General features: G+C 41.9%; 1 protein-coding gene across 1 annotated transcript in view; it reads left to right on the top strand.

Annotated features, from left to right (window-relative positions):
- si:dkeyp-14d3.1 (transmembrane protein 132D) overlaps positions 1 to 19,866 on the top strand; it is a 287,155-nt gene that overhangs the window by 50,509 nt on the left and 216,780 nt on the right. Inside the window, exon 2 of the mRNA XM_047381724.1 lies at positions 506 to 1,394. Within this exon, the coding sequence (XP_047237680.1) occupies positions 506 to 1,394 (889 nt within the window). The remainder of the gene's footprint in view (positions 1 to 505; positions 1,395 to 19,866) is intronic.

Raw genomic sequence — 19,866 nt, 5'->3', positions numbered from 1 at the left:
TTATTCATAAACAAAGAAATCTCAGCGTGCATGTTTTTCCTTGGTAAAAGCTGCTTCTAATAAAAAATAAATAAATAAAAAATGTTTTGAAAATTATGGAGTCCGTGATTATTTTAAATAATGTTTAGCAGCCATGTTTGTGTTCTGCTGACTCAGGTTACAGTGTGGGTAATTCACTTTGTCTGGTATTTATTTAAATCTACTAAATTTGTTTCCTTTTACTTTTTAAAATGTATGAAATCTTATAGTAGGCACTAAAGACAATATTTTTACAGGAATATAATGAAGCTTTAGTCATTCTCCATCAGTCTACCTTTTATTTTGGCACCACTCTACATCAGTCAGTTCATTTATCAGAGCTTGGAGAACATGTATTAGGATATATGAATCAACATTTTTAGCTGTAAGCAGGAAGTTCCACCGCAGGCCTTTGTGCAAGGTTGATTATAGAAGAGGATTTTGAGGTAAGCTGTTCCTAACCTGGCTTTTCTCCTCTTGTTTTCAGTGGCAGACTGTCGAGTCCTGGAAGGTTTACGGAGATATTCCTCTTTCCCCACATACCTTCCTGTCAACTATCAGCTGCTAAATGCTGAGTTGGGTTTTTTCCTCAAAGAAGCCAACCAGGACTTCATGAGGAACTCTAGCCTGACATCACGGACTGAGGCATTCTTCATCTACCAGGCCAGAAACTTACCTTCAGTGAATGCCAGCTATGGCCCTCTCTCTGTGGAGCAGCCTGTCCCTTTAGATCTCCTGCAGAGTCCTGGGACCTTCCCTGCCTCTTCAGTTTTTACCTTTAACTGGAAGGTGCAAACCTTCATCATGAACACACAGATTCATTTAGCCAAGCCCAGAGTACATGTGCTGTTTTACATAGCAGGCAGGGACTGGGACGACTACAGCACCACTGATAAGCTGCCCTGTGTCCACATGTTTGCTTTCCATGAGACCCAGGAGGTACGTGGTGCCTGCCAGCTGAAAGGGGAGCTGGGGCTCTGTGTGGCCAAGCTAGAGCCACTGGCCAGTTGGTTCAGCCCGCCCAGTGTAGTGCCAGGACGGCAGAGAAATGTTAATGTGTCCGAGGGCACCCCAGTGGAGCTTTACTATTTGTTGCGGTCCACAGAAGCAGGAGAATGCCACTCTGAGGAGTCTAGAAAGGACAGCTTCATCCGCTCCAATCAAGAAGGGCTGTTTGGTACCCATACCTCCACCCCACTGAAGAGGATTGGTGGTGTGAGGCTCTACAAGAACTCTACAGAGCCCCCTCTAACCGAGCACTGGCTGGATAATAACTTTATGGTCATGGTTCCAGCCACCCCCATGAGACAGAGGGAGACGGTGTCTGCCTTTATCAATGTATCTCCCTACTCCACTGTAGAGATGTTCACTCTCAGGTAAGGAGGCTTTTTTATCTTTAATTCAGCCTGTACCTTTCAAAACTCTCATTTTGTCCTTTGTCTTTTTTTTTTCTTTTTTCTTTTTTACATTTTCGTAAATCATAGGCCATGTTTCACCAAAGCTTAAAAAAAGCATTTCCACCATCAATCATGAAACCAGCAGGAGCATCCAGAAATGTCTCTCTCTCTCTTCTGATGTTCTGACTGGTGTCACGTATTTAAACTCTCCACCTTCTGTCAATCTTTAATCACCAGTGACCATGTATTTGTTCTCAGTGAAATATTCTCTCTGTTTTTCATGAGTTTCAACAGCCAAGTAAAAAAAATATATGTATTTGACTACAGTTAAAGAAATTGCTTTCATGCGAGGTCATCAGTAATAACTCTGCAGTTGCAAAAAGTGGACCTAATGTGAAGCTACAACATACAAACACAACGTACATCAGATGACTGTAAAACAGAGGAGACAACAACTTTGTTATTTAATTCAGAATAGAAAAAAAACAAGAAATGTGATAGTAGGCTTGGTTTGATTAATATTCATGAATAAGAATTTAAAGAATGCATGGTGAGTTTTATTCTACAATCTCATTTAGGAAGTTTCACTCAAATGAACCTAAAAACCTCATTATCTGCTTCAAGCTAAGTCCTGCTTAGGTCAACGCTTATAGTATATTAATCCTTCAACTATTGCAGCTTTTAATATTCAATTTAGAAACATAAAAAAAATAAAGGGATTGTTCGAACTGAAACTCCTTTGAACATTGTAGTAGTGCATGACTATATTGTTCTAGATTAACATATGCTTGGAAAAATCTGTTTATCTGTTTATATAACTAGGCATTTATTGAATGAATGTCTTGGAGAATGGGTTATCAACTGGAAAAGTTAAAGCTAAGCTGTAGAATTTTGTGGCCAATTGTTTAAATTCTTTTTTGTTGGTAGTTAACCTGCTTATACCAATTTTAGCTGATTTTGTTATCTCTTTAAAGAATATAATTTAAGCATTTGAAATATTTTTTCTAGCTTTCCTGCCCTGAGTGGTCATTATTTATTTAGAGGCGACGTGACATTGTGTGGGTGAGAACAGATGCTCTAAGAGAATTTTTCTTACATTTACAACAAAGACAAAGTTAAAAATAAGATCCCTTTTTTTTAAACCGGCCTCGGCATCCTTAAGTGGTTAGCACACTTAGTATTTCTAAGATATTGAGATATTGGTGTCCTCTGAGAATGCCAATCCTACCTTGAGTCTGAGCTTTCCAATAGGCGGCCAACCTTTCCTAATAAAGTATTGTTGAACAGACAGAGGTTAAAAGCTCAAAACAATGAAACAGACCAACTTTACTGTGATACATTTACCTGTCGTGTTAGCAGCAGATGTCTCACTCTCCTACAGCTTGAATAAACAACAGGCATGTCATGGTATGTACAGCTTCCTGCTAAATAGCTTCTTACATCTCTGAGCTTGCTTTGACTTCATTTTTAAACCCCTTACAAATACCAAAAACAGCCAGCATTGAGTCTTTGCATGGTACATTTATTGAAAAAAATGTTTGACTTTTGAGTTTCTGACTTGATGGTCTAGCTGAAATTAACAGGATATCAGGGACCAGCCTGACCATTTTAACAGAAATAAGCCTGTCTAAAGAAACGTTTATTTGTATAAAGAGTGAAAGGACTTGCAACTCTATAATATTTATTTTTATAATATTTATTCATCAAAGAAGCTCAGACCACGATGTAAATCAATTAATCCATCTCTGTTACAAGACACATTATGCTAAACACAAGTGTTTTCTTGCAAAGATGAACAACATGTAAAGATGAAACAGTAAAAATGTGTTTGTAATTTCAAACTGTTGAAATCTTTGTAGAGTTGCTTTTTCTTCTTGCTTGCCAATAAATTTCCTCACTAACAAAAAAAATACATGCTGAAGTGCTTGAGAATTTAAATTAGAACGAAGGTAAACAGGTTTCTTAAGCTGTAAAGCCAAGCAAGAAGCAGAAATTCTCCAGGCTCATTTTTTCATGTTTTCATTTAATCACTAGCTAGTTGTTCAGGAGTAATAAGGCATTTAAAATGTTTGGTATTTTCAAGCTAGGAAATGATTTGTTTCATGAGGACAAAAAAATAACCAGCCCGGCAGACCACAGAGGAGGCGCCTGTAGTACTTTTATTTGGCAGCCTACAGCACAAGGCAGGCGCAGGTTGGCCATCTGAGAGTGCTAGATATGGAAAGAGCTTTGTGTGGACCTAGGTGATAAGGCTTGTCCTCCAACATGCATTTGTTAGGATGCTTAATCGCCGGAACAGGGAGACCTTGATTTTTGCATTCATAGGATCATTATCGTCTGTGCTGTACATGCGTCTTGCTCAGACGTTGTTGGCTGAATGTATGAAAGCAGAAGGAGCTCATGGTCTGGTGGAAGGTGTGTCTAAGACCTTTGACCTGTAGTGTATTATCTAAAATCTATATTTAAAACAAAGGTTTTTTTAGATCCTTTTGACACTTTCTCATTTAATGGTTTTCTTTATATTTATGATTATTTACATTGTATGTAGATTCTCACTGAAGGCATCAAAACTGTGGATGAACAAATATGTATTATGTAGCAAATGAAACATTGTAAAAGAGCTTTAAATATGTTTTATATTTTAGATTCCTTAAAACAGCCGCCCTATGCTGTGATGACGGAAATATTAACCTTTGGCTGTCTCAATGAATCTGTGGGAAGTTCAGGACTCTCTGGAAAACCATTTCAGATACCTCATGAAGCTTATCTAGAAACATCCAAGATACCAAAGCAGTAATCAAAGCAAAGGGTGGCTTAGATGCTTAGACTTATTTAACACATTTTTTTACCACACACACTTCCATGTGTGTTCATTCACAGTTTTGTTTTCAGTCATGATGATAAAACATACTCCCTTCCCCGAGGACACCAGTGGACCTGCTCAGAACTTTGTGGACAGTTGATGAACATTCCAACAAACCATCAAGGACAATGGCCTCTGGGACAGTGCTTCATGGACTTACTTGCACACACTCACTCGCAAACACACACATGCTCAAGATAAACATATGCACCCCCTCACACCACCTTCACCGTTCCCGGCATGATGTTGTTTTGTCAACTTGTTGCTTCTTTGTGCTGAGGTTTTTTGCAATCTCAAACTGTATCCTGCTAAGGATAAAGTGTGAAATATGATTTTTATTTCCCTCTACTTACCTAATGTGGCCTCTTTTCTCATCTAACAAGGGCAGCGCCTGTGAGTGGGCAGCAAAGCCTCGGTGACCCGTCTCCCTTGTCTTGTGTCAAGATGTATGTTTGGATGGGTTGTACTGGAATTCTAATTTCCCCTCGGGGATCAATAAAGTATCTTTGAATTGAATTGAATTGAATTGAATTGAATTGAAAATAACTTTATTTTGAGTGATAAAAATAAAGAAAACCATTAAATGAGAAAGTGTATTGTTGTGACTATGAATCTGAATATATTATTCATTATTTAATATTAATACTTTAATATTTTATCAAATAATATTTCGGTCTGTTAAGGGTTGTCTTGTGAGTACCAGCCCAGTAAGGCAGAGGTATTAGGACAAAATCGGAAAGGGTGAGCCACGCTCTGACATTATTGAACAGCAAAACTCTGCACACACATGGAATGAATTCACACAATTTCTTAAAATACAAGAATTTATTGACAAAAATAAGTCAACTCAAAGTCAAACATATTTCCATCAACAAATTCTTCACTAAGCTAAAACAATCCAACTAAACTACCAAGCAGAATGAAAGAATAAGGAAGACTAATGGGCTATGTACAATATAAACAAGTGGATTAAGTGGATGGTTGAAACCATGACTGAAAAAGTGATTTAACATTACCATGCAATGTTTATGTTTGAGAACCAAGGATTAACTTGAAGAATCTGGAAATGTAGTTAATTTAGTCTTGGAACCAACTTAGGCAATAATCAGCATACCTTTAGACAACCATTCACAATGCAAGATATTGTTTTATTAAAATAATGTTTTAAAGAATGATGTGCTGAATAAAACCAGCCATCTGGATGACTAATTCTCAACAGTGTGTCATTAGCTTCCTTTACTCATTAAAATAATATTCAAAGAAATATTATTAAGGAAGTGGTAAAATATTCAAGGAAATATTTTGGAACAGACCAAATCTTTCTGCAGGAATGGGGCTTAATTGTGTTATTTAGTTATCAAGTCTAGCAAAATAATGTTTAGGGAAATATTATTTACTGGTTTGAAAACTAACAACCTTTCTGGGTAAATATTCTTTAGCAGGCAAGCACGTGTTCTTAGCTGTTAGCAGTTAAAGCAAAACAATCTGCTAGCTTAGCACCAGAATCAAACACACACCTTTAAAACACCGTTAATAAAAGGGTTAAAATGCATAAGTGCGAACGGTGCGTTATGATCAATCTTCTGTGTTTAAAATCACTCTTTAAATAAAGTTTTTCTTAATTTTCAAAATGCACAAACACAGAACACAAAACTGAGCATGTGCTGCAGATAGCCTGCTAGCACTAAGATTGCAGAGTTTCACAAACAAAACCAAACTTCATAAAATGAAAAACGTTTAGATCATTTCATCCTAAATCACTTCTCTCTGCCCAAACCCTAACCCCATAGGAACCGTGCTGAGGAGTCGTTGTCCGGGCGACGACGCAGTTTGAAGAAACATCCACTTTGAACAAAGGTTAGCTTCAGCTAACCTCCGGAGCTGTTGGGGGAGCGGCTCGCTGTCCGCTGACCCAAACTGCACGTTAACTGCCCTAACCACGGTGATGCGTTCCCTTGTCCTTGCTTTGGGAAACTGCTCCACTCAGCGTCGTGCTGGGAACTCTCTAGAAACAGTTAATCTCTGTAAATCTCAGAGAGAAAAATCAAGCCACGCTTGTACTTTAATTATCCCGTTAATGAATGAATCTACCGGATAAACGAACAGTGATTCATTTGTACTTAACTTAGTGCATATGATCGATGATCGTATGACACTCTCGGATCCAGTTGAAGAGTTATGTCTGTTTGTCAGCAAAGAGACATTAGCGCGCTGTGTCTTTCTGTCCAGGCCCCCCCCCCCCCCCCCCCAGAAAAGTCGGTACCGCATCTTGATGTTTTAATCCATGGCTGTGGGTCCCAACAATATCTAAAACATTCCACCAGTAGTGTGAACAAACTGGCAAGTAATTTATTTTCCACTTGAATAAAAAACAACTTTCTTTCAGAAAGGTACATGCTGTGATAGCTGTTATTGAAAGCTAATTCCTCACATTTTTTAATAACCAATCATCCAGCCAATTTATTGCTTCGTGAGTGCTCAGCAGGGGATGCTTCCTGTAATATTTCCAGGTTAACATGCTACTTTTCATTTGATGTTTCTGTCACAGAACTGAAAGGCTTTGGTTATCATTTATCCTACTGAAATGTTGAGTATATTATGTATATATGACTTTCAAGTCTCTGTCACTCGTCCACTGATTCCTATTCTCTTTTTTGCCTCTGTTCTTTTCCATGAGTGATGGTCTTATACAGTCAAATTAAAAGGACAGATTATGGCATAAAAGGGGAGAAGTGCTTGATTTTATTCCCTAAAGAAATGAAATTGTGTTCATCGTGTCTGTGTTCAGTCAATAGGCGATAATGATTAATATTCTTCTGTAAGCGTAATGAGGAATCGTCCAACAGACTGAAGTCAGATTGCCGACTGATCCAAATCCTCCGAGGAATCAGCTGAAGCTGTGACAGGAACACAGAGAGCTGTGATTGTCCTCTTGACAATAATTCCAGGCGGACTTGAGAGCCAGGCGGACAAGGCTGAATAAACCAGTGGTTAGGCCGAGGCGTAAATCTAGGGACAGAAACAGGGTCGAATTCCAGGACTAGAGGCGTCAGACAAGGGGCAGGCAGAGGCATAAAACCAGAGGCAGAAAACAGAGTCGAAATCCAGAAATCCAATCCATCAGACAAGGGGCAGGCAAGAAGGCAAAATCCGAGAGGCAAGGCAAGGTCAGAGAACAAGATCAGTCAGGAAGGAACGCTGGATAACTTCTCACAAATGTTTTCAAAAATCTGGCACCGTCTGCCTGTCAGATGGCTGTATATAACTGCAGCTCCACGGGTGTGTGGCATGACGGTGATTGCGCAGCAGCGCAGCAGCAGCAGACAGGTGAAGCAGATGAGTTGATTGCATGACTGAGAGCAGAGCAGGCAGATCGGCCAGAATCATAACAATTTCATCTAAATATGGCTGACGTAGAAATAGAAATGTTGAAGTACATAAAGACAATTTTGAATCTGACAATGTCAGGAAAGTAAACATGCAGCCAACAGTACAATGTTGTAAATGTATGACTGCCATCAGTAGAAATTACTGTGCATGCAGCATTACCGATGCCGGCTAGTTTAAAACATACAGAAGAAGAATATATCAACAATAACAAGGAAAGATGGCAACGTTTGTGGTGATGACACTTTTAAATATAATGACGATTGTCCAACAAACTGGTCATTTTGTCCTATTTTTTTAAGCAGAGTGTTTGTATGCTTACTCATGTCTTTTTGTATGTGTCCTGTGTGCCACGATAAAGCCCAACAGATTTACTTTCACAAGTGAAGCATTACAGCTAATGCTTTAATACTCTGCTAGATATTTATATATATAAAAAAGCCAAAAGGAAAAAGGGACAGAAAGAGAAAGTCATTTAAGAGTTAGTTACAAGTTAGTTATTGAGTTTCATAGAACATACTGCCTTCTAGTGGCATGTCTAGGAGATTCCACCATTTCTAGAGTTTCTACTAGTGTGGTGTGCAAGGAGATTTAACGTTGACATGAAGATGTGTTGACAGAAACAAAAAAACAATTCAGCTTTCAGTGGATCATTGTCATGTGCACAGGGCCTATTTGAATACTGCAACTGGCTAACCATTGTCCGCTAATGCCTCAGATGTAGGCATCTGCTTTTCACAGTTTGTCTATGAGTCTATGAGTCTGTACTACAATTAGTCATTTGTAAATCACACAATATCGAGGCACGTGACATCGCCCGGTACGGCGGAGCCGGGGTCCCACCCTGGAGCCAGGCCTGGGGTCGGGACTCGTCGGAGAGCGCCTGGTGGCCAGGTTGCTCCTCGCGGGACCCGGCCGGGCCAAGCCCGAACGAGAGACGCGAGGCCATCCTCCAGTGGGCCCACCACCTGCAGGGGGAACCGTGAGGAACTGGTGCAAAGAGGATTGGGTGGCGGACGAAGGTGGAGACCTCAACGGCCCGATCCCCGGATGCTTAGGCTGGCTCTAGGGACGTGGAATGTCACCTCGCTGGGGGGGAAGGAGTCTGAGCTTGTGCGGGAGGTCGAGAGATATCGACTAGAAATAGTCGGGCTCGCCTCCACGCACAGCGTGGGCTCTGGAACCCATCTCCTTGAGAGGGGTTGGACTCTCTTCTACTCTGGAGTGGCCCACGGGGAGAGGCGGCGGGCTGGTGTGGGTTTGCTTGTTGCCCCCCAGCTCAGCCGTCTCGTGTTGGGGTTTACCCCAGTGGATGAGAGGGTTGTATCCCTGCGCCTTCGGGTTGGGGAGAGGTCTCTGACTATCATTTCAGCCTACGGGCCGAGTGGTAGTGCAGAGTACCCTGCCTTCTTGGCGTCCCTGTCGGGGGTGCTGGATAGTGCCCCTCCCGGGGACTCCATTATTCTGCTGGGGGACTTCAACGCCCACGTGGGGAACGACAGTGACACCTGGAGAGGCGTGATCGGGAGGAATGGCCTCCCCGATCTGAATCCGAGTGGTGTTTTGTTATTGGACTTCTGCGCTAGTCACGGATTGTCCATAACGAACACCATGTTCAAACATAAGGGTGTCCATCAGTGCACTTGGCACCAGGACACCCTAGGCAGGAGGTCGATGATCGACTTTGTTGTCGTATCATCAGACCTTCGGCCGCATGTTTTGGACACTCGGGTGAAGAGAGGGGCTGAGCTGTCCACTGATCATCACCTGGTGGTGAGTTGGATCCGCTGGAGGAGGAGAAAGCCGGACAGACTCGGCAGGCCCAAGCGCATAGTGAGGGTCCTCGGCCAGGGATGTATTCAACTCCCACCTCCGGGAGAGCTTCGACCAGATCCCGGGGGATGTTGGAGACATGGACTCAGAGTGGACCATGTTCTCTGCATCTATTGTCGATGCTGCTGCCCATAGCTGCGGCTGTAAGGTCTGCGGTGCCTGTCGTGGCGGCAATCCCAGAACCCGGTGGTGGACACCGGCAGTAAGGGATGCTGTTAAGCTGAAGAAGGAGTCCTATCGGCTGTGGTTGGCTTGTGGGACTCCTGAGGCGGCTGACGGGTACCGTGAGGCCAAGCGTGCTGCGGCCCGGGCTGTGACAGAGGCAAAAACGCGGGCCTGGGAAGAGTTCGGTGAGGCCATGGAGAAGGACTACCGGTTGGCCTCGAAGCGATTCTGGCAAACCGTCCGACGCCTCAGGAGGGGGAAGCAGTGCTCTGCCAACACTGTTTATAGTGGGGGCGGGAGACTGCTGACCTCGACTGAGGACATTATCGGGCGGTGGAAGGAGTACTTCGAGGATCTCCTCAATCCTGCCATCACGCATTCCGTGGTGGAAACAGAGGCTGGGGACTCGGGGTTGGACTCTTTCATCACCCAGGCTGAAGTCACCGAGGTGGTTAAAAAGCTCCGCGGTGGCAAGGCTTCGGGGGTGGATGAGATCCCCCCTGAGTACCTCAAGTCTCTGGATGTTGTAGGGCTGTCATGGTTGACACGCCTCTTCAACATTGCGTGGCGGTCGGGGACAGTGCCTCTGGACTGGCAGACTGGGGTGGTGGTCCCCCTTTATAAGAAGGGGGACCGGAGGGTGTGTTCCAACTACAGGGGGATCACACTCCTCAGCCTCCCTGGTAAGGCCTACGCCAGGGTATTGGAGAGGAGAGTCCGACCGATAGTCGAACCTCGGCTTCAGGAGGAACAGTGTGGTTTTCGTCCCAGCCGTGGAACACTGGACCAGCTCTATACCCTCTACAGGGTGCTCGAGGGTTCATGGGAGTTTGCCCAACCGGTTCACATGTGTTTTGTGGACCTGGAGAAGGCATTCGACTGTGTCCCTCGTGATGCCCTGTGGGGGGTGCTCCAGGAGTATGGAATCGGGGGCCCTTTATTAGGGGCCATCCGGTCCCTGTACGAGCGGAGCAGGAGTTTGGTCCGCATTGCCGGCACTAAGTCGGACCTGTTCCCAGTGCATGTTGGACTCCGGCAGGGCTGCCCTTTGTCGCCGGTCCTGTTCATAACTTTTATGGACAGGATTTCTAGACGCAGCCAAGGGCTGGAGGGGGTCTGGTTTGGGGACCAGTGGATTTCGTCTCTTCTTTTTGCGGATGACGTGGTCCTGCTGGCCCCCTCTAGCCAAGACCTACAGCATGCGCTGTGGCGGTTCGCAGCCGAGTGTGAAGCGGCTGGGATGAGGATCAGCTCCTCCAAGTCCGAGGCCATGGTACTCGACCGGAAAAGGGTGGCTTGTCCTCTTCAGGTTGGAGGGGAGTTCCTGCCTCAAGTGGAGGAGTTTAAGTATCTCGGGGTCTTGTTCACGAGTGAGGGAAGAATGGAGCGGGAGATCGACAGACGGATCGGTGCAGCTGCCACAGTAATGGGGGCGCTGTGCTGGTCCATTGTGGTGAAGAGAGAGCTGAGCCGAAAAGCAAAGCTCTCAATTTACTGGTCGGTCTACGTTCCTACCCTCACCTATGGCCATGAACTTTGGGTCATGACCGAAAGAACGAGATCACGGATACAAGCGGCTGAAATGAGCTTCCTCCGTAGGGTGGCCGGGCACTCCCTTAGAGATAGGGTGAGGAGCTCGGCCATCCGGGAGGGGCTCGGAGTAGAGCCGCTGCTCCTCCACATCGAGAGGAGCCAGTTGAGGTGGCTCGGGCATCTATACCGGATGCCTCCTGGACGCCTTCCTCGGGAGGTGTTCCAGGCACGTCCCACCGGGAGGAGGCCCAGGGGACGGCCCAGGACACGCTGGAGGGACTATGTCTCTCGGCTGGCCTGGGAACGCCTTGGGCTCCCCCTGGAGGAACTGGAGGAGGTGTCTGGAGAGAGGGACGTCTGGGCGTCTCTGCTGAGTCTGCTGCCCCCGCGACCCGGTCCTGGATAAGCGGAAGACGACGAACGAACGAACGAAATCAAAAGCTAAAATAGTCAAACTGATTAACCTTTTATTGTATATGTGAATTTAATTTTGCTTTTGTAATGCTTTTTTGGCAAAAGTACCAACATAGAATTAGAAAAGCATAAATGTCAGAATACTACCATAACTTGGACTGGAATATTCTTTGCTGATTATTGGTTCATCTAAAAAAATTTGAATATTGTTAAAAAACTCAATATATTTTGTGGCTGATTTTAGAAAGTGAAATTCATATTACATCGATTTACTTCACATAGAGTGAAATATTTCGAGTCTTTATTTCTTGGAATTGTGATGATTATGGCCTACAGGTAATGAAAACCCAAAGTTCAATGACAATATCCCATAGATTCTCTATGGTGTTCAGTTCAGGCCAGTTTGCTAGCCAATCAAGCACAATAACACCATGGTATTTGAACCAGCTTTTGGTACCTTTGGCAGAGTGGGCAGATGTCAGGTCAAGGAAGAGGAAATTAGCATCTCCATAAAGCTTGTCAGCAGAAGGAAGCATGAATGTTCTGGTAGATGGTTGCATTGACTGTGGACTTCAGAAAACACAGTGGACCAACACTGACATGGCACCATAATCCTCATTGACAGTGGAAACCTCACTCTGGACGTCTGGCAACATGAATTCTGTGCCTCTGCTCTTTTTCTCCAGACTCTGGTACCTTGATTTCCAAGTAAAATGCCAACTTTACTTTTCCTAAAAAATGGACCTTGGACCACTGGGCAACAGTCCAGTTCTTTCAATCCAATGCTTCTGATGTTGTCTCTAGTTCAGGAGTGGCTTGACATAAGGAATGCAACATTTGTAACCCATGTGTAGGATTTGTCTTTGTGTAATGATGCTTGATGAGCTGACTACATCTTCAGTTGACTCCTTGTGAAGCCCCCTCAAATTCTTGAATAGATTTTGCTTGACATACCTTTCAAGGCTGCAGTTATCCCTGTTGCTGGTGCACCTTTTCCTACGACAGTTTTTCCTTCCACTCAAGTTTCTATGAAACTGCTTGGATAAGTGACAGTGGCTCAGGTGGTAGGGGTTCACCCTCGGGTCAGTTGTTGGTTCGGACCTCCTGGTATGTCAATCGTTGTGTCCCTGGGCAACACACTTCACCCACCTAGGGTGACCAGAAGTCCTGATTTATGCCCACATTTTTCACTACTGTCCCGGTGTCCCTCAAACAGAAACACAAACAGAAGAGCACGATGTGAAGCAACAATGTAAAAGTGAGTCGCACAAGAAGAGCACAACTGAAAAAGCCACCTGCTGATCTATGGACTCATTTTTACTCAAACCCAGAGATGACTGCCAGACAGGCAAGGCAGCAGCAGCTGAGATTACCAGTGTTACACTTTAAAAGTATTTTTTTAACTTAATGCTAATTCATTGTTTTGCACTAACAGGCAAAGTAGAGATTGATGATGTTATTTATGATGTCATCATATTGTTGGCATGTGTCCTACAATGTCCCTCATAAGCATCCTTGTTGTCCCGCATTCAGTTTTTTGAAATCTGGTCACCCTACACCCACCTTGCCTACTGATGGTGGTCAGAGGGCCTGATGGAGCTGATTGTATGGCAGCCTCACTTCTGTCAGCGTGTGAATGTGTGTATGAATGGGTGTAAGACTGTTTGTAGTGTAAAGCGCTTTGGAGTCCTCGGACTTGATAAAGCGCAATACAAGTGCAAGCCATTTACCATTTACCATACAGAACTCTAAATAACCAGCTTCTTTAGCAATTGCCTTTTGTGGCTTACCCTCCTTGGGTGTCAGTGACTTTCTTCTGGACATCTGTCCAGTCAGAAGTCTTCCCTATGATTGTGTAGCCTACTGCCCTAGACTGAGAGATCATTCAGAGGCACAGGAAACCTTTGCTGGTGTCTTGAGTTGATTAGCTGATTAGTGTGTAGAAACATGATTTTACAATGTTTAACTCTTTCACAATATTCACATTTTCTGAGACACTGAATTTTGGGTTTTCATTTTCTACAAGCCATAATCATAAAAATTACAAAAAAGGCTTTAACTATTTCACACTATATGTAATGAATCTATATGAGTTTCACTTTCTGAAATGAGTGATAAAAAATAGTATACATTTTTACAAATACATTTTTTTTGTCTACATTCAATAAAACACAGTTTATGAAACTTTAACATGTTTAGGTGTGCGCTGTTTACCTCTATCAAGGTATACCAAAGTTTTAGAAATATACGGTTTCAAAATCATCCCATCCCCCACCTGCTGCTAAGCTCTGCTGGACACCTTAACTTTTCACTGGCTAAAAAAAAGCTAAATTCAGCTGTTAGCAAATATTTCCGGGCCACAAAAAATAGATGCAGTAATAATTTAGAAACTAAAGAAGCTCCAGCAACCATTCTTATTAAAGTAATAATTTATTATTTTAGCAGTAGCTGTCAAAGAAGAGTAGGACCCAAATGCAGACAGGCGGGCAGAGGCATTGTGGTAAATAAAAAAAAGTTTGAATAAATAACCAAAATAAAAACTCACAAATGGCAGGATTCAACAGAGGCAGGCATGAACATTTATAGGCTTGGTATGAGGACACAGACAGGCGTGGCTTGACATGAGCAAACAGTATACTCCAGCAAGGAGTTATTGGAACAGAAGAGTACATGAAGAGCATGGCAAAAGTGACAACAACCGAATGAAGCTGATTACAAGCTGACTGTGGCAGGTAGTGGTAACAAAAACATGAATGAGGTGAGCAAACGTGCAAGAAAACAATCTAACCAAAGGAAGCTCTTACAGATGCAACAGAACATATACTAAAATACATCATGAACAGAATAAAAGAATTATTAAGGAGCTAAACCTAAGGAATGAACTGAAGCAAGGCTCAATGCTGGAAAACATAGCTGTGATCAGAGAAATAAACAAAAACAAAACTCCAACACCTTCAAATCATGACAGCAATAGTATAATTATTGCTCCCATGTTTGAAATAAGAGCAATCAGATAATGTTTCTCAAGGTTATCATACCGTGAGTATCCCATATTGTTCCTATTCCCAAGCATTGCTAAAATCTTGCCTCATTCTCCTAAACCCAGTATTGTTTGGGAGTATCTTATCTTGCAAGCTGGACTTTATAACCATAATATTAAACCATGAGCTACATTTTGTAATATTTTAAAAATTTTAAGCATAAAGTAAAGAGTTTGCCTGGTTGCTGAGCAGTTACATGAAAATTAAAAAATAATTGTAGAATTTATAATAGACCTTTCACTTTAATAATGCAAGCGATACATGCAATTACAGGGGTTGGACAATGAAACTGAAACACCTGGTTTTAGACCACAATAATTTATTAGTATGGTGTAGGGCCTCCTTTTTGCGTCCAATACAGCGTCAATTCATCTTGGGAATGACATATACAAGTCCTGCACAATGGTCAGAGGGATTTTAAGCCATTCTTCTTGCAGGATAGTGGCCAGGTCACTACGTGATACTGGTGGAGGAAAACGTTTCCTGACTCGCTCCTCCAAAACACCCCAAAGTGGCTCAATAATATTTAGATCTGGTGACTGTGCAGGCTATGGGAGATGTTCAACTTCACTTTCATGTTCATCAAACCAATCTTTCACCAGTCTTGCTGTGTGTATTGGTGCATTGTCATCCTGATACACGGCACCACCTTCAGGATACAATGTTTGATCAATTGGATGCACATGGTCCTCAAGAATGGTTTGGTAGTCCTTGGCAGTGACACGCCCATCTAGCACAAGTATTGGGCCAAGGGAATACCATGATATGGCAGCCCAAACCATCACTGATCTACCCCCATCCTTCACTCTGGGCATGCAACAGTCTGGGTGGTACGCTTCTTTGGGGCTTCTCCACACCGTAACTCTCCCGGATGTGGGGAAAACAGTAAAGGTGGACTTATCAGAGAACAATACATGTTTCACATTGTCCACAGCCCAAGATTTGCGCTCCTTGCACCATTGAAACCGACGTTTGTCATTGGCATGAGTGACCAAAGGTTTGGCTATAGCAGCCCGGCCGTGTATATTGACCCTGTGGAGCTCCCGACGGACAGTTATGGTGGAAACAGGAGAGTTGAGGTGCACATTTAATTCTGCCGTGATTTGGGCAGCCGTGGTTTTATGTTTTTTGGATACAATCCGGGTTAGCACCCGAACATCCCTTTCAGACAGCTTCCTCTTGCGTCCACAGTTAATCCTGTTGGATGTGTTTCGTCCTTCTTGGTGGTATGCTGACATTACCCTGGATACCGTGGCTCTCGATACATCTCAAAGACTTGCTGTCTTGGTCACAGATGCGCCAGCAAGATATGCACCAACAATTTGTCCTCTTTTGAACTCTGGTATGTCACCCATAATGTTGTGTGCATTTCAAAATTTTGAGCAAAACTGTGCTCTTACCCTGCTTATTGAACCTTCACACTCTGCCCTTACTGGTGCAATGTGCAATCAATGAAGACTGGCTACCAGGCTGGTCCAATTTAGCCATGAAACCTCCCACACTAAAATGACAGGTGTTTCAGTTTCATTGTCCAACCCCTGTAGATTGTCCTGTGTCATTGTTAATTCATTATAATATCCCAGAACTATAGCATTCATATGCAAATTAAATAAAATTAAGGGAATGATTTTAAAGGCTATTTCCTCTTTTGGTGTTAGATTGCAGATTGAAGGGGGAAAACGGTACAAAAGAAAATTGCTCTATTTTCTTTCTTGGTGCAGTGCTGCCATGCAGCATGAGTCACTAGATAGTGGGGGTCATTATATATTGAGAGCATTATGCACCCTGGCAGTAGTCAGACATTATTTTAACAAAGTAACATATTTCAAGACATTTCATGACAGGGAATCTCCTCCTTATAACATATATATGCTTCCCTTATATGTAGAGCACTGGAAACAAAAACATGTAAAAATGCTGCAATATTCACACACAATGTAGTCATAAAAGCAATGCAACTAAATCATTTCACTTTCTGTCTTTGCTGACAATGACTCAAGTGACAAGAAACACACTTGAGGCAGTTTTTTGAGTTTTAAACATTTTACCCTTTAGGCATTTTGCAGCTTTTTTTCAAACATTTCTTTTTCCAGAAACCACACACAAGTTGGACGTTTAACATACAAGCAAGATTCCTTTGAGAAAAACTGCAATATCTCATGAAAACCTTAAAATAAATGAATAAAACTGGGTTGTGCAGCATGTTAAGACATTAAAAACTGAAAGAGTCCAAGCCTAAAGAATTCAGGAAAGTAGGGGCCAACTCAAAACATTTACATAACTTCATATTTCACATTGACAATTTGCACAAATTAGTTTTATTTTAAATAAACAGGACTAACATGCTACGGTGGCACGTGTCAAAACTGTAATACGTATTATTGGGAAGGCTAAACATATGCACCTTAGTCATTACATGCGGTGCATGTAGTAGCAGTACTAAAATTTAATCTAAATAGATAATTTTTACAACGAGGGTTAGAGCAACATTCTTTGCTCATCCTGCAATATTTACAGGCCAAGCCATTGTGTTCTACAGTGGCAATGCCATTTTCCCAGGCTAACCTTGCAATTAAGGGAGAAGTTACTGCCACAGATGCCTGCAAGTCATTGTCTGGGCATAATATATTGTATTGCAAGTGGCTTTTAAGCTCTTTATGTGGGTGCCTAAACCTAATCATGCAAAATTAATATTGATAGATTTATGAGATGGTTTTCCTATGTGTGGCAACTGTGTGCATTTGATTTATTGTGCATGAGTTGGGTGTTTTCTCATTTCTCCATTTTCTGCTACTTCATCTCTGCTCCCCTCCATCCATGTGATCTGGAAATCAATCCCACCATACCATAATGAAGGATGTCTCAATTCCTAAAATACACCAAAAGGAAAGGAGAGAATAGGGCTCATCATTTGGAAAGCAATGTGTCACATGTGCTATTTATAAAGATTTTATTCAGTACCTTGCAAAAGTATTCATAACCCTGGTACTTTTTGACATTTTGCCGTGTTGCAAACTCAGACTTCACTGTATTCTGTTAAAAATTTTTGTGATCACTGGAAATAGTTCATAATTGTGAGGTGAAAGGAAAGGGATACACTCAGTCAAATTGGATTATGGTCTTTTTTTTTTAGCATTTTTTCTTTTAGCATTTTTTAAGTGTTGCTACAAATTCTAAAAAAGATTTAGGTTTGGACTTTGACTGGGCCATTCCAACACAATCTTTGCACCTCTGGTTTTGTGTATAGGGTAGGTGTCCTGCCCTAAACCATTAATCTGCTTGCCTGTCTTACTGAAGAAAATCATCTCCACAGCACTACTGCTATTATGCTTAACTGTAAGGAAGATGTATTCAAGGAAAAGTGCAGTGTTAGGTTTTCTCCACACACAGCATTTTGCATGAAGGGCAAAAATTTAATTTTGGTCTCATCTGGCCAGAGCACCTTGGTCCACAGGTATGCTGCGTACCCAACATTGCTTGTAACAAACTCCCAACAGGAGTTTTAGTAGTTCCCTTTTTAAACTGGCTTGGTTTTCACCTCTCTTCAAAAATGTCAGATTTCTGAAATGCATGACTAATAGATTCTCCAACCTAAGCATCTTTGCGGCTCATCCATAGGTGCCTTGGCTGCTTTTTTGATTAATACTGTCTACTCTTTCTGGGTTTAGATAGACTGAAGATGTGCCATATTTGTTCCATTTTCAGATGATGCTCTGCGAGATTTTTAAAGCTTGAGACCTAAGCTTTAACCTAACAGCACTTAAAATGTGTCCATACCTTTATTCTTGGCGTTTCTGCTGTGGTAATTGCTCTTCATAATACCATTTGATCACTAACAAACCTTATAACAAACCTTCCCAGAGCAGCTGTATAAATGTATACAGCTATTTATACTCTCTAGGTGGAAGGTTGAACTATATTTTTTTTTTCCATGGGTAACAGACTAAAGGAGGCTTAATATAAATGAATGTGGTCGTAATGTGAAAAAACGTTTATACATTTAAGGGGAATAATACTTTTGCAATGCAATTAATGTTACTATCTTTATGTACAGAAAAACCATGCACCACTATGCATATGTGACACATATCACATTTAAATTTTACTGACTACTTGTTTGGGTGATGAAGCAGGGATAGCTCAATTTAATTGATTTCTTGTTACCCCTTTAATCTCTCCTTTTCTCATATACCCAAACAAAAAGTCAAAACAAAAGAGACAGACGAACAAACTGAAGATGCTTAAAAAGAAAAATTAAAAGAAGTCTTAAAGTGTCCTTAGATGTTTGTACCAACCTTACAAACACTGTGGCTCTTCTGTGTGCGTCATGTTTGATAGTGTGCCTCCTACTGAGAAAAGTCAGACAAATGTTTCAATGGAAACATTTTTTTTTTTTTATAAAAACTTGTCAGTCTCTTGCAGTACCAGCATGTGCACTTGTCCATGTGTGTTTGTGCTGGGGTAAATGCATGGGAGTCTGTGTCTTTATAGAAGTGTTTGCTCAAGTGTAGCAAGAGGTTTGAACATCTTATTATGCTAACAGTTAAGCGTAGCATGAACTGCTGGGATTGGATTAGTTTGCCTTGTCTTGAAGAGGCAATGCATCAGCAAACAAATTATCTACCATTATGCTTCATTATGCATGCTGATGGACAACAGGGACAATACAAGAAGCAATTATCCCTTGTAATACAAAGTGAAGACCAAAAGGCCAACACTGATACAGACAGCCAAAGAAAAGTCAGTTGAATTTGTGTGAAAAGATAACAATTAGGTTGTCATTGTTTCTACAGGGAACTATATGAGACTAAGGTTTGTGCCTTAAAAAACTATATGGGATCTTTATTATGCTCTATGAAAGGTCAGTGTTCGTATATTAAAGAGAAAAACATTCTGACTATTATCTGTCAAGGACTCCAACAGATGTGACAAATCATAGCAGAGCACTACAATTTAAATTATCTCTGGAATTTTGAATTACAGTAATAAAAAAAAAAACAGGCTTTGTTCATTCTCTGTGATTTATTTCTTTACTTACGTATGTAACCCATTACCAGGAGAAACAGTGCAGAGAAATCTTCTTAAAGCAAAGTAACCATTACAAAACATTTGGCTTTTACACTGGTGTGTCCATCCACATTTAGCTTGTTCTGTTTTGCAGCATGTGTTTTCATTGATTTGTTTCTTTCACAACTCCAAGACAAGGTTCAAGTGT

The sequence above is a fragment of the Girardinichthys multiradiatus genome, chromosome 12 (genome assembly GCF_021462225.1).
Source record: "Girardinichthys multiradiatus isolate DD_20200921_A chromosome 12, DD_fGirMul_XY1, whole genome shotgun sequence".
NCBI classification, from domain to species: domain Eukaryota; kingdom Metazoa; phylum Chordata; class Actinopteri; order Cyprinodontiformes; family Goodeidae; genus Girardinichthys; species Girardinichthys multiradiatus.
This window is presented reverse-complemented; position numbering and strand designations above follow the sequence as displayed.